The following is a 21786-nucleotide window of genomic DNA, read 5'->3' as shown; positions in this document are numbered from 1 at the left end:
ATTATCCTGTTCATGACTTAGAATTGGCAGCCATTGTTCATGCGCTGAAGATTTGGAGGCATTACCTCTACGGTGTCTCGTGTGAGGTATTTACTGATCATCGTAGCCTTCAGTATCTGTTCAAACAAAAGGATCTTAATTTGAGGCAGAGAAGATGGTTGGAGTTGTTGAAAGACTATGATATCACCACTTTGTATCACCTCGAAAAGGCCAATGTGGTGGCTGATGCTTTGAGTAGAAAGGCTGTGAGTATGGGAAGTCTTGCGTATATTTCGGTTGGTGAGAGGCCATTAGCTGCAGATGTTCAGACTTTGGCTAATCAGTTCATGAGGTTAGATGTTTCAGTACCTAGTCAGGTTCTGGCTTGCACAGTCGCTCGGTCTTCTTTATATGAGCATATCAGAGAGAGGCAGTATGATGATCCTCATTTACTTGTCCTTAAGGACACAGTGTGGCACGTCGATACTAAACATGTTGCTGTGGGAGAAGATGGAGTTCTGCGAATGCAGGGTCGTATTTGTGTGCCTAATATGGATGGGCTTCGTGAATTGATTCTTGAAGAGGCACACAGTTCGAGGTACTCTGTTCATCCAGGTACTGCCAAAATGTATCAAGATTTTGCAGCAACATTATTGGTGGAGGAGAATGAAAAGGGATATAGTTGCATATGTAGTTCGGTGTCTGAATTGTCAGCAAGTTAAGTACGAGCATCAGAGACCTGGTGGTTTGCTTCAGAAGTTAGAAATTCCTGAGTGGAAGTGGGAGCGTATCACTATGGATTTTGTTGTTGGGCTTCCACAGACTCAGAGAAAGTTCGACATAGTATGGATCATTATGGACAGGTTGACCAAGTTGGCACATTTCATTCCGGTAGCAGTTACCTATTCTTCAGAGCGGTTAGCGGAGATTTACATCTGCGAGATTGTCCGCCTTCACGGTATGCTCGTGTCTATTATTTCAAATCGAGGTACGCAGTTTACCTCACACTTTTGAAGAGCTATACAATGTGAGTTAGGCACGCAGGTTGAGTTGAGTACAACATTTTCTCCACAGACAGACGGACAGTCAGAGCGCACCATTCAGATATTGGAAGATATGCTTCGCGCTTGTGTTATGGACTTTGGAGGTTCTTGGGATCAATTCTTGCCACTTGCTAAGTTTGCTTATAATAATAGCTACTAGTCGATCATTCAAATGGCTCCATATGAGGCATTATATGGAAGGCGATACCGATCTCCAGTTGGTTGGTTTGAACCGGGAGAGGCTCGGTTGTTGGGTACCGGTTTGGTACATGACGCCTTGGATAAGGTCAAGGTTATTCAGGATCAACTTCGCACAACTCAGTCTAGGAAAAAAGTTATGCTGATCGTAAAGTTCGTGATATTGCATTCATGGTTGGAGAAAGAATATTACTCCGGGTTTCACATATAAAAGGTGTAATGAGGTTCGGAAAGAAGGGCAAGTTGAGCCCTAGGTATATTAGACCCTTTGAAATTCTTGAAAGGGTGGGTGAAGTAGCCTACAAGCTTGCATTACCACCTAGTTTATCAACGGTTCATCCGGTGTTCCATGTGTCTATGCTCCGAAAATATCATGGTAATCCGTCCCATGTGTTAGATTTCGGCTCAGTCCAATTGGACAAAGTTTTGACTTACGAGGAGGAGCCGGTGGCTATTCTAGCCCGGCAGGTGCGACAGTTAAGGTCTAAGAGTTATCCTTCAGTTCGAGTGCAATGGAGAGGTCAGCCGGTAGAGGCATCTACCTGGGAGTCCGAGTCGGACATGAAGAGTAAATATCCACACTTATTCACCAGCTCAGATACTTTTTCTAACTCCGTTCGAGGACGAACGTTTGTTTTAGAGGTGGAGAATGTGATGACCCAAAATGTCTTCTTTAAATTTAATAAGTAATTTTGTGTTCTAAGACCTCAAAAATCACTATTTATCATTTTTCGACTTGCGTGCATAGTCCGTAAAATTTTCCGAAAAGTTTTTATGTGAAAAATGGATTAAAATATGAAATAGAGCTTTAAAACTAAATTGAGTTGACTTTGGTCAACCTTTTGAGCAAACGGACCCGGATCAGTATTTTGACAGTTCCGGTAGCTCCGTATCATGATTTGGGACTTGGGCGTATGCCCGGAACTTAATTTGGAGGTCCCTAACTCAAGTTATGACCATTTAACGGAAACTAGTAATTTAAAGGCTAAAGATTTCCAAGTTTGACCACGGGGTTGACTTTTTGATATCGGAGCCGGAATCCGATTCTAGAAATTTGAATAGCTTAGTTATCTCATTTATGACTTGTGTGCCAAATTTGAAGTCATTCCGGATTCATTTATTATATTTTGGCATGAGATTTGCAAATTGAAAAGTTTAAAACTCAAAGTTCGAATCGAGAGGTGAATTATAATTTCAGTGTTGTTTGACGTGATTTTAAACCCCAAGTAAGTTTGTATTATGTTACATAACTTGTTGGTATATTCGGACGGGGTCCCGAGTACCCCGAGTGTGATTCGAATCGAAATCGGAACAAAAAATTGGACTTAAGCAAAAATCTGGAATTTTACTGCTTCTGGTGCCTTCGCTTCTGCGAAGCCTTGGCTGCAGAAACCGCAGGTGCGGAAAGTTGAACGCACCCACGCGTCCGCAGAAGCGGACTCTGCGATCGTAGAAGCAGATTGCAGGGCAGATGCGCATTTTCCTCCACAGATGCGAGGCTTTGCCTGGCCAGCCCTTCTTCGCAGAAGCGGCGTTTTCAGTCGCAAAAGAGACGTCGCAGATATGACAATTTCGTCGCAGAAGCAGAAAATTTACAGAAACATAAGAACCGAAAAATGTCCATTGTTCTTCATTTCGTTTGGGTCTTAAAATCTCGGTTTTTGGGAGATTTGAAGGAGTTTTTCACGACTTTGAATTGGGTAAGTGTTCTTTAACCAAAAGTGATTATATTTCATAAATCCATGTCTATATTCATCATTTATTTCGGGTTTAGATGGAAGAAATTTGATTTTTTGTAAAACTTTCCAAAAACGAAAAATTTAGATTTGAAGGTCCAATTGACATCGGAATTGGATAATTTTTGTATTGTTGAACTCGTAGCGGAACGGGTAATCGGATTTCGCGAGTTTTCCCGGAATTTGGGACGTGGATTTCACTATCGAATATTTAAATAAATTTTAGATTTTTATCCGGAAAATTAGTAAATTCATATGAAATTAATTCCTATGATTCGTATTGAGTATATCGAATTGTTTGTGAATAGATTTGAAACTTTTGGAGACAAATTTAAAAGGAAAAGCTGTGGTCGAGTAATTGATTGGAATTTGCAAAGCGAGGTAAGTGTCGTGGTTAACCTTGACTTGAGGGAATGGAACCCTTAAATTATTTGTTATGTGAAATGCATTTGAACGACGTATAGGCGAGGTGACGAGTGTCTATACGTAGTCAAATTAATTATTTACCTACTTACTTGAAAAATCATAAATTATTTTAGATCATGAATTAATTATTGTAATATATGTTTCTCTCCTATTCCTTGTCAAATATTAATCCTTGAATTCTTGCATTACTTGTTACATGCTATTTGAATTATGTGTCTTAATTGTTATTTGATATTTAGCATATTAAATATTAAACTGCCTATTTTCTCTCTGATTTCCATAATAACTTGCTATTTGTCATTGTTTGTTTTATAATTAAATCATAATTATTGTATGGTTGTTGTCTTATAATTTTATATTAATTATTACATTTATTGGGAAAATTTCTTCTATAAGAATTGGTAAATGAATATATTGGAGGAGCGGGTTGCATGCCGCAACAACATTGAAATGGTATATATATATATATATATATATATATATATATATATATATATATATATATATATATATATATATATATATATATATATATATATATATATATATTGGAGGAGCGGGTTATACGCCGCAATAGAATTAATCGAAATGAATATATTGGAGGATCGGGTTGCACGCCGCAACAGACTTATTAAAAAAGTCCATATTGGAGGATCGGGTTGCACGTCGCAACAGACTTATTAAAAGTCCATATTGGAGGATCGGGTTGCACGCCGCAACAGACTTATTAAAAAATTCCATATTGGAGGATCGGGTTGCACGCCGCAACAGACTTATTAAAAGTCAATATTTGGGGGATCGGATTGCACGCTACAACAAACTTATTAAAAGTCAATATTTGGGGGATCAGATTGCACGCTGCAATAAACGTATTTAAAAGTCAATATTGGGGGATCGGATTGCACGCCGCAATAGATTTATTTAAAAATCAATATTGGGGGATCGGATTGCACGCCGCAACAGACTTATTTAAAAGTCTATATATACTTGATTGAAATAAATATATGACAGACTTGATTAAAAGAAATATATTGGCAGAGCGGGTTGCACGCTGCAACAGAATTGAATGTGAATATATTGTGAGAGGGGATTGCACGGTGCAACAGAATTGATGGAAATGATAATTGGTTATGACTGCTGAATTTGCTTTAATTATTATAAATGAGTTACCTGATTTATTTCTATTATTTGTTGTTGTTACTAATATTGCGTACAGGTTAATGTAAGTGAACCGCCTTAGCCTCGTCACTACTTTGTCGAGGTTAAACTTAGCACTTACCAGTACATGGGGTCGGTTGTATTGATACTACACTCTGCACTTCTTGTGCAGATTTCGGAGTTGGTCCCAGCGGCGTACCATAGACTTGTTCGGATTTCAGCTACTCAGAGGAGACTTGAGGTATAACTGCACGACGTTCGCAATTCTGAAGTCCCCGTCTACTTTACTTTAGCTGTGTGTTTGTTTCCAGACAACTTTATTTTATTCAGACCTTTATTTATATTATTCTAGAAGCTCGTGCACTTGTGCCACCAATTCTGGGATGGTATTTAGACACCGTTATTTTTAAGGATTATTCACTATATTTCAGACTTTACTTCCGTATTTATTCTTTATTATTAATAAATTTTAAAAAAAATTATTTTAAAAATGGATAATATTATTCTAACATTGGTTTGCCTAGCAAGTGAAATGTTAGGCGCCATCATGGTCCGAAGGTGAGAATTTCGGGTCGTGACAAAACCCTAATTTATTTTTCTCCAACAGTGCGACTCTCACTGAATTACTCCATGCGATGTAGTTCTCAATTCCAGTTAATTGTTGCGGAATTAAAATGCTACCTAGTGTATCTGATGGATACATGTAGAGAGGATGACATGGATGAATATCAGTGAATTTCTCCGAATTGCTTTTCTCCACTTCTGTGATTCTTTGCGTCATTTTTGAATTGGATTTCTAAGCAAAAGACACGATTAAGAAGAGGAACCTTTTCTAGTCTCTGTCAGCGGTGAGATTTACAGCAGAATAATAAAAAATCGGATCCCATTACAAATGAGGACTAAGTCCTTATATTTACAGGAGATTGAAAACCTAGGGTTTGCTCGAAATCGAGATCTTCAAATAAATTGACTATCAGCTATCCTCCATTTCTCAGATTCTCAGCTCAAATATGCCATGGAATCATAGCTCTGATATCATATTGAAAGGGAAACATATATGAGTTTGAGAGAGAAGAACAATCGCAGATAAAGATAGAGAGAGAACTACTCTGTATTGCCTTTGTAAAAAGTATAAAATGAAGTAATTAGTTGTTACACTTGTACCCCTTGAACTATTTATAATGCTACTACTATACCTCAACTTATATAATTAATTAACTGACCTACTAACTCTCTTTACAATTAACTCTGTACAACTACAACTGCCTATGTACAACAGCTACTGCTATGACCAATTTCTACAGAAACTTTCTTTGTAATTTCAGTGCGCTGTCTCTCCTTCTCGAGACTATTTTTGAACCGCTGAATTCGTGTGGTTCACATTGTGCAATTTTAATTTTAACGGGTCTGTGCTAGCTAGTTTAGGACCAAAATTAGAATGTACGGGGAGATGTATTTAGTCCAAACCAGATGGATAAGAATAGTAAGAAGTAGAATGAAAAATATTATTTATTAAGACAGCCTAAGAGCTTGAACACTAGAATGGGCTCATAAACCTTTGTAATATTACATAGGGAGTCAAGGAAATAGAGAAGAAAAATTAGTGAGAAGAAGTAAACTTACGCCATAGAGATTATAATCGTTTTATAAGCTTTTGTGATAGCTAATACTCTTATTGACATCTAATTTAAAGTCTTGCTTATATGGCCGTTTTTCTTTCTCGATTTGAACTAAATTACTAGAATAATAATAATGTTGGTTAATAAATAAGATAAAGACTTACTCACACTTGGTATTCATATCAAATTAAAATATACTTTTCAGATAGTTATCACTTAACTATGACTAATAATATATATTCTTATTTTAATTTTTAATTATTAAAATTAAATTACTTGATAATTTAGTAAACACCCGATTTGTGCAAGTATTTACAACGACCATGTTATGAAATTGCTGCCATGAACTTTTCTCCGTGCAAGTTACGTTACAGCCACGAAATAGGAAAAATTAATTACATCAATAGGAGTATAGAATATAGATAGATGTGAAATCCAAAAGAAATGAAGTCCTTTTCGTCTCTCACCGCCCATAAGGTGAAAGGTGGAAATTGATGGCAAACTATCCACTTATATTTGAAGCTTTGTCAGCGACTAGTCATGATTTTCCATTATTTGCTTGATTGAGGTACATTTATCTACAATTATCTTAGTCTCTTTATCAAAACTATCTTAACACGATTTTACCATTTAAATCAACTCTACAACTGCAAATCCATAATTATTTTCCATTTCTAGTGTTTTCATGCTAAAGAAATTTTTTGTCCCGTGTATCTTTTATTTGGAAGGTGATAATATTCTTTTATGCTATGATAATCTATATTTATATTTATATCTATAATCTATAATATATTTAAAAACAGAAAGTCCTTAACTTAAAAGTTAAATTATAAAATTATCCTTTTAGTTAATATCCTATTTAATTTATAAAAAAAAAACCTAAAACAAATCTTCAGGGAGCCGTGCGTCTTTGGCGAAGAGTCGCAATATTTTGTTGCCTTCTCTATAAAGAAATATAAATTTCCGAATGGGTACTTTTTCTTCTCTGTTAATGCTTTTGAATGCGCCGAACTTGTTCAACCAATTTATTTTTTTCGATATCTATCTTTGGTGAAATCGATATGTAAGTTCACTGCTATTTACATAGCGAAAAATATATGTTTAAACTTTTCATGTTGCTCTTTGCCTTTGTTTCTCAACTAAGGTTCTGAGATGGGTTTAAAATTTCTAATTGAATCGAAATTTTTTCTGATTAGAGTTAATCAAGTTTGAAGTTTTTCGGACTAAGTTTTTATGTTTCTATGTTGTTTTTGTTTTCTGCATCAAAATAGTCATGGACAAGGCATAAATTTGCTTTCAGTTATGTTCGTGCTTTCTAATTCTTGCTCTAGCTTTAACTGGCCGGGGAATACTGATGCTTGGCCAAAATGTTATATTTTTTTATATATTATCCGCCTTATATGTTGTTAGTTTAGAGGTTAATTGTGCAACGTTTGAGCTAAATTATGTTGTTTTATGTGTAGGAGCATCGGAAGACAAATACGAGTGAAAGTTGCACAAAAAGAGGACAAAAATACTAGAAAAGATCACAAAAGCACGAAATACCCAAACCGTGCTACAGACCAAGTTTTGCGAGGTCTATAGCCAGCTTGACCGAGCTACAGACCAGGCTTCGCGAGGTCTATAGCCAGCTTGACCGAGCTACAGACCAAGCTTCGCGAGGTCTATAACCAGGTTGACCGCGCTATAAGCCTGGGTTCACGAAAACCAATATTGGGACTCAATATTCGTTCTATTTTAACAAATTTTGGTCATGTACAATGTGTGTTTTTATTTTCTGTTGATAAGTCATTGGGCACTCATTGGGACCGTTTTCTCGTGGTTATATCATATTCCTCAAATTACCAATTTTACTAACAGTTTATTCACCCAAGAACCCATGGCACCTATGTTGTGATTTTCTACTTTAACTTCTTGTAATGATTTTTCAAGTCAAAAGTAATAAATATCTTTTAACCTTAGGAATTCAGTGCAAGAACATAAAAACTAATAGGAACATCAATATATATATTAAGATACCGTAGCATAATTAGAGTTATACCAAATATATAAAGCTTCCTCTACATAAATATATTAGGATTAAAACGGAAAGTAGGATTAGGATACCGTAACATAATTAGACTTTACTAATAATTGTGGAATCCATCAAAGTTCAGAGTGCATGAGGTAAGATTTGCATCACTGGAAACTATTTCGGGCTCTTAAAAGGAGCCGGCTTCCATAATCAAAGATGATTCGGTTAGATTATTTTATGTAGAACTCCATGTCCATAGACCATGGTATATTCGTTTTGAATACCTCCCGAATTAAGGAGTTGAATGTTGGCTTGAATTTGCTTGACAATACCCTTTCATTTCTATTTTCTGAAGTGCAAGTGTCAGTTTACTTGAAATTTATTTTTCTCATGGCAATTACTCTTTATATACTATAATCCTTCAATAATATCAGATAATGCATACGCATAGTGTTGATATGTTCAAGAGTAATTAATTTTTTATTTGTTTTTGTTCCTTTTCAAGAAAATAAACATGTTTTTATATTTACGAATTATATATGATTTAGATTCTTACAATTTTATTGTCATTGTGATAGAATCACTTTTGTACTTTATTTATATTTTAGTTTTGTACTTTTAGTCTTAGTTTCTTAAAATTTTAGTCTAATTGACCTATCCCAAACTTGGCCGAATAGAAAGTTCAGGAGTGAAATAACTCCTTCAAACTTTAACTATCGGCTCATTTCTTCTTCTCATTGACATTTGACTCTTTCTTCTTTATCTCTAATATATTCCAAGCTTCTTCGTGTGAAACATGAATACAAGACAACTCTAACAAAGTGTTAAAAAGTTGTATGATAAAATCTTTCGTATCATAAATAGCTCTAGCATATGCATGTTCGATGAAAGATATTGACATAGACTTATAGCTCTGCACATTTATTGTCACGACCCAAATATCTAACCAGTCGTGATGGCGCCTATCATGGAACTAGGCAAGCCGACATTCTCAATATGCTTTCAATATATAATAGAAGTGAGCTAAAACAGTTAAGCTAACTGAAGGTTTACATAATAACGGGATAAAAAACCAAAACACTAGAGCGGAATGATAGCCCGGCATCAGGGTGTCACTAAATCGTGAGCATCTAACAACCAATCTAGAAAATAGAGTCTACTATAGTCTGTGCCAAATGACAATACAAGAGAAAAAAGATAATAAGAAAGGAGAAACAAGGACTGCGGACACTGGCAGCTACCTCGTAAGTCTCCGATAATCAGCCTGGGCATGAACTCAGCGACCGCCAGAACCATACACACCTGGATCTGTACATGAAGTGCAGGGTGTAGTATCAGTACAACCAACTCAGCAAGTAACAAAATTAAATAAGGAACTAAAAAGTAGTGACGAACTATAAAAAAATACAGATCATTTCAAAAGTTTTCAGTAAAGAGTGAACATGCTTTCAAATCTGGTGGTATAGGTCAAATCAGTTCGAGCTCAAGTAAAACAGATATTAATCTTCCAGAAATTTCACAACAACAACAGATAACAACTAAGTGCAACAATAAATAAAAGCAAGTACAACATCTCAAGGCAGCAGTCACTCAACTCATCTCAACAGCTCATACTCTCGGCTCTCAGCTCTCAATACACACTCTCAATAGGTACATGCGCTCACTAGGGTGTACAGACTCCAGAGGGGCTCCTTCAGCCCAAGCGCTACATTGTTGGGGCGCGCAGCCCGATCCAATATTGTTGCGGAGTGCAACCCGATCCAATATTGTTGCGGCGTGCAATAATATATATATATATATATATATATATATATAGCCCGAAGGCTTATTTCGGCGTGCAACCCGATCATATACCTCACAGCTCGCAGCTCAACACTCAGGCCCTATCTCAGTCACTAACCTCTCCAGCCCCTCGAGCTCACAGAATATCATAATAATTAGCCCATACAAAGAATACAACAAGTATCAACAAGAAATGAGAGGGAACAGAGATATAACACACAAGTAAGAATGTGACTAAGTACAAAACAACAATTAGTAGTCAATTCAATAAGTATACGACCGTTGCGGGTCCCAACAGTGATATCATATGGCCTAAGCATGGCTTCTAACATGAAAGTCACTCAATTTCTCAAAGACAAGGAAAAACAAGTAATAACAATGGCTATTTGACTTTACAGTCTCACGGGACGGACCAAGTCACAATCCCTTATGGTGCACGCTCACACACCCGTCACCTAGCATGTGCGTCACCTCTAAATATTCACATCATACCAATTCTCGGGGTTTCATACCCTCAAAATCAGATTTAAGACTGTTACTTACCTCAACTGTAAAGAAATCCTACTCTGAAATGCCTTTGCCTCTCGAATTGGCCTCTAAATGCCCCGAATCTATCCACAAACAGTACAAGATAATCAATATTAGCTAAAAGGATCAATTCCACAAGAAAACTACTAAAATATAGTCCAAAATCCGAAATCGGCTCAACCTGTCCCCCAGGCCCACATCTCTAAACTCGACGAAAGTCACAAAACCTGAAAGCCCATTCACTCACGTGTCTAACGATACCAAATTTATCAAAATCCGACCTCAATTGCCCCTCCAAAACCCCAACATTCACTCTCCAATTCCCAAGCCCTAATATCCCAAATCTCACCTCAAACACTCACCAACTAGGTGTAAAATCAGTGGGAAAATATCATTATTGAAGATAAATAGGCATAAGGAACTTACCTCAGTGATTACTCCGAAATCTCTCTGAAAATCCCCAAAATCCGAGCTCAAAAATGATGAAAATGGTGAAAAGTCTCGAAGTGTTCTATTTATAGGCTCTGCCTAGACTTCTCGCATCTGCGGCTCCATTTCCGCATCTGCGGGAAAAGCCCCGCTTCTGCGAAAAAATCCCTAAACACATGCCTCCGCTCCTGCGATCAAGTGACTGCATCTGTGCTCTTCGCCGGTGCGGGAACTATATCGCACCTGCGGTCCAAACTCACACCTGCACCCCTAAATCCACTTCTGCGACCATCGCAAGTACGGGAATTCCATCGCACCTGAGTCCTCTACCCAGATCCTCCTTAGCCGCATCTGCGGCTCCTCCTTCGCTTCTGCGGGCTCGCACCTGCAGTTCCCACTCCGCAGGTGTGGGTACACCAGTAGCTGCAACTTCAACTGCAATTCCTCAACTCCTATCAAACCATTAACCACCCGAATTACTCAAGACAATATCAAAACACCAATTATACCCGGATTCAAGCTTAAAGAACTTCTAAACTTTCAAATTCCATAAACGACGCCGAAACCTACCAAACCACGTCCGATTGACCTCAAATTTTAGACACAAGTCAAAAATGACACCACGAGCCTATTTCAACTTCCGAAAATTCAATCCGACCCCGATATCAAAATTTCCACTGCCGGCCAAAATCGCCAAAATTTTAATTTTCGCCAATTCAAGCCTAATTCTACTACGGACCTCCAAATCACATTCCGGACACGCTCCTAAGTCCAAAATCACCTAACGGAGCTAACAAAACAATAAAAATTCAAATCCTAGGTCGTCTTTCCACAAATCCGAGGTAGTGCCGCCAAATCTTCAAGGCACGAACAATAGCTGTTAACTCAAGATCATGGACAGGATAGTTCTTCTCATGGGTCTTTAACTAGTGCGAAGCATAAGCAATCACTCTACCCTCCGGCATTAGAACACATCTAATACCTATCCGCAAGGCATCACAATACACTGTGTAAGAACCAAAAGCTGATGGCAGAACTAGAACTAGGGCCGTGGTCAAGGCAGTCTTGATCTTCTGAAAGCTCTCCTCGCACTCATCCGACCACTTGAATGGAGTACCCTTTTGGGTCAATTTGGTCAAGGGCGATGCAATAGATGAAAAACACTCCACAAAACGACGGTAATAGCCCGCCAAACCAAGAAAGCTCCTAATCTCCGTGGCTGAGGATGGTCTAGGCCAACTCTGCACCGCCTCTATCTTCTTCAGATCCACCTGAATGCCCTCGCTGGATACCACGTGTCCCAAGAACGCCACTGAACCGAGCCAAAACTCATACTTGGAGAACTTTGCATAAAGCTTCTCCTCCCTCAATCTCTGTAACACAATTCTCAGATTTTGGGCATGTTCCTCTTGGCTACGCGAGTACACCGCGATATCATCAATGAATACAATAATGAACGAGTCCAAATAAGGCTGAAACACATTGTTCATCAAATACATGAATGCTGTTGGGGCGTTAGTCAGCCCAAAAGACATCACAAGAAACTCATAATGGCCATATCGGGTCCTGAAAGTTGTCTTAAGAATATTCGAATCCCGAATCTTCAGCTGGTGATACCCTGACCTCAAATCAATCTTTGATAACATCCTCACCCCCTGAAGCTGGTCAAATAGATCATCAATATGTGGCAAGGGATACTTGTTCTTGATTGTGACCTTGTTTAACTGCCTGTAGTGAATGCACATCCTCATATAACCATCTTTCTTCTTTATAAATAGAACCGGTGCACCCCAAGGTGATACGCTAGGCTGAATAAACCCCTTTATCAAGGAGTTCTTGAAGTTGTTCCTTCAACTCCTTAAACTCCGCCGGTGCCATACGATATGGTGGAATAGAAATGGACTGAGTGCCCGACACCAAATCAATATCCCTGTCAGGCGGCATGCCCAACAGGTCTGCAGGAAACACATCCGGAAAGTCACGCACCACCGGAATAGAATCAATGGCAGGAGTCTCTGTACTAACATCCCTCACAAAAGCCAAATAGGATAGACAACCCTTCTAAACCATCCGCTGAGCCTTCAACTATGAAATCACTCTACTGGAAACATAGTCTATAGAACCTCTCCACTCAACCCTCGGCAACCCCGGCATCGCCAACGTCACAGTCTTAGTGTGACAATCTCAAACAACATGACATAGAGACAACCAATCCATACCCAATATCACATCAAAATCGACCATACTGAGCAGCAAAAGATCCACTCTAGTCTCCAGGCCCCAATAGTCACTACGTATGATGAAACATACGAATATATGGAACCAAGGTCAAATAATATAGAAGCCTCCCTGTGGCACACTGAGAAAATACTTGTGATCACTGCATCTGAAGAAACAATATCTGGCCTTCCAAGAAAAGCATAGAATCGGGAAATACAAATAATTAGAATTAATTCCATATGAAAATACTAGTTTTCCAACAAAAATCCGAAATTTAACTCAAAAATCGTCTGTGGGGCCCACGTCTCGGAATTCAACAAAACTCATAAAATCCGATAACTCATTCAATTTCGAGTCCAACCATACTAGTTTCACTCAAATCCGACTCTGAATCGACATCAAAATCTCAAAAATTTATTTTATGAAATGTCTACAATTTTTCCCAAATTTTCATCTCAAAACAATAATTAAATAATAAAATCAATGGTATATTCGTGTATATTTACCAAATTCGATTTAGAATTACTTACTCCGATGTTTTTCTTTGAAAATCTCTCAAAAATCGCCTCTCTCCAAGCTCCAATTTGTCAAAAATAGAAAATGGGATGAAGTCCCATTTTTTTTATAACTTAAAGTTTCTGTCCAGGCGTGCCCCCGGTCGCTGCCCCCGGACTCTACCCTCGATCGCTGCCCCCGATTGAAGGAAACCAGATACAGGCATCAAAAAAATTCCAGTAGCTGTTTAAGTCCAAATTTCGATCCGTTAACCATCCGAAATTCACTTGAGGCCCTCAGGACCTCAACCAAATACACCAACAAGTCCTAAAACATCATAGGAACTTAGTCAAAACCTCTAATCACATCAAACAATGCTAAAACCACGAATCATACCCCAATTCAAGCTTAATGAAACTTAATAATTTTTCCACATTCGATGCCGAAACCAAACAAATCAATTCCGATTGACCTCAAATTTCGCACACAAGTCATAACTGATATAACAGAGCTATGAAAATTTTCAGAATTTGATTCAGACTCCGATATCAAAAAGTCAACTCCCCTGCACACTTTCAAACTTAAATTTCTATTTTAGCCATTTCAAGCCTAATTTAGCTACGGGCCTCCAAATAATTTTTTGGACATGCTCCTAAGTCTGAAATCACCATACAGAGCTATTGGAATCATCAAAACTTTATTCCGGGGTCGTTTATATATAAGTCAATATCCGATCAATATTTTAACTTAAGCTTTAAACCAATATGGAACTAAGTGTTCCAATTCATTCCAAAACCTCACTGGACCCGAACCAATCACCCCAACAAGTCACATAATAACTTTAAAGCATACATTGAGCAGTAGATGGGGGAACATGGATGTAATACTCAAAACGACCGGCCGGGTCGTTACATACAAATATATGGTTTATGATTTTACAAAGGTTTCCTACACAATGCTTCTAACTAAGCTAAGTAGGAATTACAAGTAAATTACTTTGACAAAGATGCTACACAACTAAGGACTTATGATGATTCAATGTAGGAAACTGGTCCTTCGTTATGTTGCTCTTTGTTCTTGACGCCTTGAATGCCACTTGCAGATTGGCAATACACTTGAGAGAGAGCTTGATGAATTCTTGAGTATGCAAGTGTGATGTTTTTCCTTTGCTTCATGTTAATATTACAAAAGTGACATCACTTGATGAATGATGCAAGCATGTTTGGTACAAAGGAATTTCCCATAAAGTGACTGCTCGACTGTTTGCACTGTTGCGTGTATGCAGAGGAACAATTGCGGTCACTTTACAAATGTGGAGAGTTGACTGGTACTGTCTGTAAGGTAACTGGTGCCAATCTGTTCCATCAGTTATTTCTTGGACTCTAAATGTTGGAACATGTCCCAGACTTGAGACTTGTTGATCTTTGAGCACTCAGAGGATGTGGAACAGGTTTTCCATCTAGTTCTCAACAAAGTTTATTAAATCATCAAAACATAGCAAGAGACATAACTTATCAGTTGTCAATTGCCATTACTGAGGCATCGCCAAAACCTTTGGTAGCAAATGTATGGAAATATTCATTTATCGTAATCATGGTTAAGATGTATTTTTCATTAAGTAAACATAAGCCATTGATATTAGTATGGGACACATCATCATCCATCCAAGTTATAAGAACTTGGGGAAATGGAGACAACATAGAAAACTGAGAGGAATCAGATTACCCATGTTACACTGTATTCTGAATCTACCTAGAGAAAAATTAAATGAGCTTTTTATACTTGTAAATTATTCTGACTGGGGTTCAAACTTGTTCAATTTGTCAGTGTTTAACGACAAGTTTAAAACCGTAAACTTGACCATATATTAGGTTACAAGTTAAATAATAATAAAAACGTCAACAATCTGTGATATGGACCAGTTCTACCGCTCCTCTGAATATACGGAAGAAAATAAAAAACTTTAGGGATTTACAAAATTAAAGCATGCACCAACATTGATTACACATATATATGTATTAATGTATACAAATTAGAGAAACCAGTAAGAACATGACAAGAAAGACTGACCTTGGCTCTTTAATTTTTAGTTATTGTACTGTTCTATAGTTTCAGACAGTATTTTTATCAATCAGGCTTTGTTATTATTTAGATGCTCATTTACTCAGTGACACCGAATTTTGGGAGTGTATTTATATCAGTATTTGTGGGATTTTCTATTGAATTCAAATATTATGTTTTCAAACCTAAGAGAATTTGTGGTTTATTGAGATTGTCGGCTTGCCTAGTATTGATATAGGCGCCATCACGACATGCAGATTTTGGATCGTGATGTTATTGTTTCACGTTTTTTTTTGTTGAACATAGGCTAGGTTGATGCCCTCCTCTGTTATGCTGTAATTATTTTTTTGTGAGCAATATAAGGACTACGCCTTCTAATGGCGTAAATTGTATAAATAAATAAAAAATATCACTTTTTGAGGCCTTAAGCATTTCTTTCATTGAGGTTTTGGTTATGTCCCCGTCGTTGTTATTATTGGATGATAAAGCAGGAGTCTTGGCCAAAATTCCCATCACCACGGGAGGTTAAAGCCTGGGTAGATGGATTAATTAAAAAAGAATAATGGGTTACATTAAATATAAAATTTCTAAATTAATAGATTTTTCACAAGAAATGAAAAAGATAGTTAATTTACCCCATAAACTAAAGAAGACGAAAATGTATCATTTTTCAGCTTAAATCGGCTAGCCTAAAAGTTCAAAACTTATAACAACAACAACAACAACAACAACCCAATAAAATTCCACTAATGGGGTCTGGGGAGGGTAGTGTGTACGCAGACCTTATCCCTACCCCGAAGGAGTAGATAGGCTGTTTCCGAAAGACCCTCAGCTAAAAAAAATAAAAAGACAAAAGGACAAAATTCAATATTAGTATCACAACAACAATCATAGAAAAAATAGGAACACCGTGAAATCCAAAAGAAAGATGCAAAGCAAAAGGAGACAATATTAGTAAATATTAGTATCACCACAACAATCATAAGAAAAATAGGAACACCATGAAATTTATAAGAAAGATGCAAAGCAAAAGCGATAGCTAGTAAATAGGACATGCTCTGAAAAGCGAAATAGTAAAACACAACATTGCCACTAGCTATCTTAGACAAAACCTCTACATGGCTAGTCCCACAATGGTACGAAGTAAGGCACGATTCAACTACCTCCTAACCTACAACCCTAATACTCGACCTCCACATCTTCCTATCAAGTATCATGTCCTCGAAAATCTGGAGCCTCGCCATATCCTGCCTGATCACCTCTCCCCAATACTTCTTAAGCCGCCCTCTACCTCTTCTCGTGCCCTCCACAACCAGCCGCTCACATCTCCGTACTGGAGCATCTGGGCTTCTCCTCTGAACATGTCCGAACCATCTAAGCCTCGCTTCCCGCATCTTGTCATCAATGGGAGCTACATGCACATTCTCTGAATATCATCATTCCTAATCTTATCTATCCTAGTGTGCCCGCACATCCACCGCAACATACTCATTTCTGCTACTTTCATCTTCTGGATATGTGAGTTCTTAATGGGCCAACACTCATCCCCATACATCATGACCGGTCTAACCACTGATTTATAGAACTTACCTTTGAGTATCGGTGGCACTCTCTTGTCACACATGACTCCAGATGCTAACCTCCACTTCATCCATCCTACCCCAATATAGTGTCTGACATCCTCGTCGATCTCCCCTCCCCCTGGATAACCGAACCAAGGTACTTAAAGCTGCCTCTACTCGGGATGACCTGCGAATCAAGACTCACATCCATGCCCGCTTCCCCTGGCTCAGCGCTGAACTTACACTCCAGGTATTCTATCTTCGTCCTGCTCAACTTGAAACCCTTAGACTCAAGAGTCTGTCTCTAAACCTCAAGCCTCTCGTTAGCACCGGTTCGCGACTTATCAATCAGAACTATGTCATCGACGAATAGCATGCACCATGGCACATCCCCTTGAATATGGTGTGTTAACGCGTCCATCACCAGGGCGAATAAGAACGGACTGAGCGCAGAACCTTGGTGTAACGCCATTACAACTGGAAAATGCTCAGAGTCGCCTCCTACTGTCCTAACCCGAGTATTAGCCCCATCATACATGTCCTTAATCGCCATAATGTAGAGAACCGATACACATTTTGCCTCCAGGCATCTCCAGAGAACTTCTCTAAGAACCTTGTCATACGCTTTCTCTAGGTCAATAAACACCATGCTAATTTCAGAACTTAGCATATTGCATATATACACTTCTTGAAACAGCCTTTTCTTTGGAATTAATTTGAAACAAATCATTAGGCATACCTTCTCCATAAAAAACACGAATAAATAATTCAAACAACAACAACAACAACCACCCAGTATAATCTCACTAGTGGGGTCTGGGGAGGGTAGTGTGTACGCAGACCTTACCCCTACCCTATGGTAGAGAGGCTGTTTCCAAATGACCCTCGGCATCCTTCCCTCCAAGAACTCCCCACCTTGCTCTTGGGGTGACTCGAACTCATAACCTCTTGGTTGGAAGTGGAGGGTGCTTACCATCAGAGCAACCCACCTTGTCAAAAAGATCACGAATAAATAATTCAAAAAAGATCATAAAATATCAGAAAATAGATTCCTACATTTTGCAATAAAAATATTTCGCGATATATATAACGCAATATACAACTTTACTAAATACAACTCTTCAAAACTTTTGATTGGAAATTTGAAAATTTGAGTTTTCAATAATGGCATTATTCCTGAATGACACACATAATCACAAAATAAACACATTTACAATTTGTTATTCACAGATTACGGGCTTTTAGATTTTGTTTTCTCTTTGTTTCCAAAAAATATTCTCCAGTCATTAGTATTTGGCTACTCTTCATTTCCTCAAGTTCTTACTTAGTTGAGTGACACATGTCACATTTTAATATATATATTAACGGTATGTATTTAATTAACTAAAACTAAATCTTAACCATGGTTAGAACTTGGTTAATACTGAATATTTTCCTTTAACTGCTGATATTTCCTCTACTTTTTCTATCTATGCACCTAAAATTATTTTTTATCGCCCAAAATTTGTTTAATCCCAACAATCTCGGCAAAAGAGAAAATTTATCAAATTCAAACCAAGGAAATCAAGTACAGTTAATATCGTCAGACCTATATTTCTTAAGATAACAACAAGATTGACATCTGACTTATAATCTAGGGTAGTGACCAAAGTTGAACTCAAAGTTGGTGTGCCTCAAAATAATTATTTAACGACATGAAGCATATACTAAATGAGAGAAACATTTTTTCCTAACAGATTGATATAGAGTAGGTTTTCCATTTAGAAAATTACGTGTAAACTGTGCGAACACAGTCATGGACGTTTCTGCACTTCTTCTACTCACTAGACCTATCTTTGAAGACGACGTCAGATATGAAACAATATGTTGCCAATTGCCATAATTGAGGGATCGCCAAAACTTTTGGTAGCAAATATATGGAAATATTCATTTATCGTAATCATGGTTAAGATGTGTTTTTCATTAAGTAAACATAAGCCATTGATATTAGTTTGGGACACATTATCATCCAGCCAAGTTATAAGAACTTGGGGAAGTTGAGACAACATAGAAAACATAGAGGAATCAGATTACCCATGTTACACTGTATTCTGAATCTACCTAGAGAAATTTAAATGGGCTTCTTATACTTGACAATTATTCGGACTGGGGTTCAAACTTGTTCAATTAGTCAGTGTCTAACGACAAGTTTAAAACCGTAACCATATATTAGGTTACAAGTTAAATAATAATCAAAACGTCAACAATCCCTGATATGGACCAGTTCTGCCGCCCCTATGAATATGCGGAAGAAAATAAAAAACTTTAGGGATTTACAAAATTAAAGCCTGCACCAACATTGATTATGCATATATATGTATTAATGTATACGGAATCAGAGAAACCAGTAAGAACATGACAAGAAATCCATATATGTGGGATACTAGATTGTACATGTAAACTAAATCAGAGGGCATAGCTTGATGAATGAAATCCTTTACAACATGTAAGTTAATTAAGAGAGATTCATTGCGATATCACGAGCAATGATGTAGAAAGAACTGTATAGTACTTATAATAGATCAAATTGTAAGGTGTTCAAAAAAATTAAAAAAACTGTAGTAAGATTGTGTTGTGTGTATGTGTGAAAGTAAGTTATATTTTTTCTCACTCAAAGCGCAGATGCGTTTCCTATCTTTCCTAATGAGTCTCGCAGTCGAAATAACAAAAGATAATTATTTTCGGCGAAACGAACAAGATACATTAGAGGAATAATATAGGTAAAATCATGGCAAAATTATTAAGTGATACTCCATATCATGAATACAGGTAAAATCTTCTGGCAAGCTTCTCTTAAGAAGTTTGTTCCGATGAGACACTATTACCTAGCTAGAAGCTCTACTTTTCTATAAGTTCCATTGAGTAAACTTCATTCAATAAAGTTGTAAACTGATTGCTGCTCTCTCCTTCCGTGCGTTCTGGTTCCACCATTCATAATTCAAGATTGTGAAGATTAACAGCAAATTATATTACCAAAATCGTCAATATCTAGGAGCACATCATCAGCCCAATTGATCTCTTCTTGGTAGTTGGAGCAGTCATTAATATAGCTGCTATTATTATATGTTCATTCATCTTCTGAGTCTCGTCCATGACTTGATGTTCGGCTTGACAAATTGGTGTTGGTTGTACTGTTGTGCAGTAATCTTCATCCTTTTCATGCAACATCGCTTCGATTACTTTTGGAACATCTTGTTCCTCCATATTTACCCCATAATTTTTCTTTGATCTTATATTCTTCTTGATTCGGCACACAACAATATCCTCCTTAGGAATATTGTATTCTCTAAAGAAATCATCCCCAACGAAATATTCTTTCATCAGCCAAATTTTATTGTGCTCTCCTTCTTTACTACGACTAGTTTGAAACTTGAAACATCTTCTAAACCCAACCACAGTTCCCTTACCATTCTTGATAGGATCAATACCTGTTTGGCCTTTCCATGTCCCGTTGGCGCAAGTTCGACGTACCCTTGTATGTTCGCTTTTCTGCTTCTTCAACCGAGTAAAAAAATAGCGAACCTTCTCTTCGAGATGATCAGAAGTTCCAAATATCTCCCATGGTGGTTGGTCTCCATAGATATCGGCAAGTTGGAAATTAGGGCACTCACTCAGCAAAGGCTCGCCCTTTAGGAACCTTTTCAGAAAGTTGATCAACTCTACTTCAGTTGGGTGAAACCGAACACCCATGATACACCCACGGCGTACAGGTAACGTCGACATGGTATATATGGTGGTCTCTTTTTCGTGCTTATAGAGAAACACAAGAATGAGACAATAGCAATTGCCGCAATATATGCAAAGACAAGAACCACTACTGTTCTCTCAAGTTAGAGGAAGAACTATGAAACGAAACCCTAAACAAATGGAGGAAGCTTATTGACGTGAATGCTGTAATTGACTATTTATAGATATTTGATCAGGTTAATTCCAGAGAAAATTTAGGAAACAAATTTTTAGGAGAGGAAAAAAGGTGTTGATTTCTGCGGAAGGTTAACGCTTGGGACTTAAGTTACTTTCTTTACAGATTTTCACAATACGTAATTTTTTTTTAACTAACTTAATACTCCACAATTTAATAGAAGAGTCTGAAAATATAATTTGCTTACCTTTTTCTCGACTTCATTTTATTTATTTTAACTTACTTTCATTCATCCAATATATAGGAAATTTTAAGTAAATAGTTTTCTTAACAAAAGAAAGATTATGAAATTAAAGAATAATGTACTTACTTTCCTCTTTTCCATTTTCAAGGTTTATTAATTTTTTACTTTAGGTAATTAACTGCAATTTGGTTTAATAGAAAATTTCTAATTAACAGTTCTCGGGAGGGTTGCGCTTAAGTTACTTTCTTTCCTTATATTGCCATTCCTATTTCCTAAGATACCTTCTCTCTTTTTTCCTATGTTACCTTCTCTCTTTTTTCCGTTGGATACTAGTTTCCTTTTACTTTCTTTTATTCATTTACATCTTATTTACGTTTTCTAACTCCATTCA

General features: G+C 37.4%; 3 protein-coding genes across 3 annotated transcripts; 1 reads left to right on the top strand and 2 right to left on the bottom strand.

The window, feature by feature from the left end:
- Positions 1-251: 251 nt before the first annotated feature.
- Positions 252-15013, top strand: LOC138908408 (uncharacterized). Its single transcript, XM_070199073.1, has 2 exons — positions 252-594; positions 14913-15013. The coding sequence occupies exons 1-2, from the start codon at positions 252-254 to the stop codon at positions 15011-15013; spliced, it is 444 nt and encodes a 147-aa protein (XP_070055174.1).
- A 2541-nt stretch (positions 15014-17554) lies between these two features.
- LOC138908407 (secreted RxLR effector protein 78-like) lies at positions 17555-17899 on the bottom strand. The gene has a single exon (XM_070199072.1). It carries the CDS (start codon positions 17897-17899, stop codon positions 17555-17557), a length of 345 nt encoding a protein of 114 aa, XP_070055173.1.
- A 2196-nt stretch (positions 17900-20095) lies between these two features.
- On the bottom strand, positions 20096-21030 carry LOC104120706 (NAC domain-containing protein 40-like). Its single transcript, XM_033652687.2, has 2 exons — positions 20385-21030; positions 20096-20334 (listed from the first exon to the last, which is right to left on the bottom strand). The coding sequence occupies exons 1-2, from the start codon at positions 21010-21012 to the stop codon at positions 20243-20245; spliced, it is 720 nt and encodes a 239-aa protein (XP_033508578.1). The 5' UTR covers positions 21013-21030; the 3' UTR covers positions 20096-20242.
- Between the last annotated feature and the right edge of the window lie 756 nt (positions 21031-21786).

This window comes from Nicotiana tomentosiformis, chromosome 3 (genome assembly GCF_000390325.3).
Source record: "Nicotiana tomentosiformis chromosome 3, ASM39032v3, whole genome shotgun sequence".
NCBI classification, from domain to species: Eukaryota; Viridiplantae; Streptophyta; class Magnoliopsida; order Solanales; family Solanaceae; genus Nicotiana; species Nicotiana tomentosiformis.
The sequence above is the reverse complement of the archived record's forward strand: the minus strand, read 5'-3'. Positions and strand labels throughout refer to the sequence as shown.

Excerpts from the sequence above, each read along its gene's own strand:
- LOC138908408 (XM_070199073.1), top strand. The coding sequence starts at position 252 with ATGGGAAGTCTTGCGTATATTTCGGTTGGTGAGAGGCCATTAGCTGCA. Across the intron at positions 595-14,912 it reads GAGGTACTCTGTTCATCCAG|AGGAACAATTGCGGTCACTT; the intron begins GTACTGCCAAAA and ends GCGTGTATGCAG.
- LOC138908407 (XM_070199072.1), bottom strand. The coding sequence starts at position 17,899 with ATGGTGTTTATTGACCTAGAGAAAGCGTATGACAAGGTTCTTAGAGAA.
- LOC104120706 (XM_033652687.2), bottom strand. The coding sequence starts at position 21,012 with ATGTCGACGTTACCTGTACGCCGTGGGTGTATCATGGGTGTTCGGTTT. Across the intron at positions 20,335-20,384 it reads TTGTCAAGCCGAACATCAAG|TTAATGACTGCTCCAACTAC; the intron begins TCATGGACGAGA and ends ATAGCAGCTATA.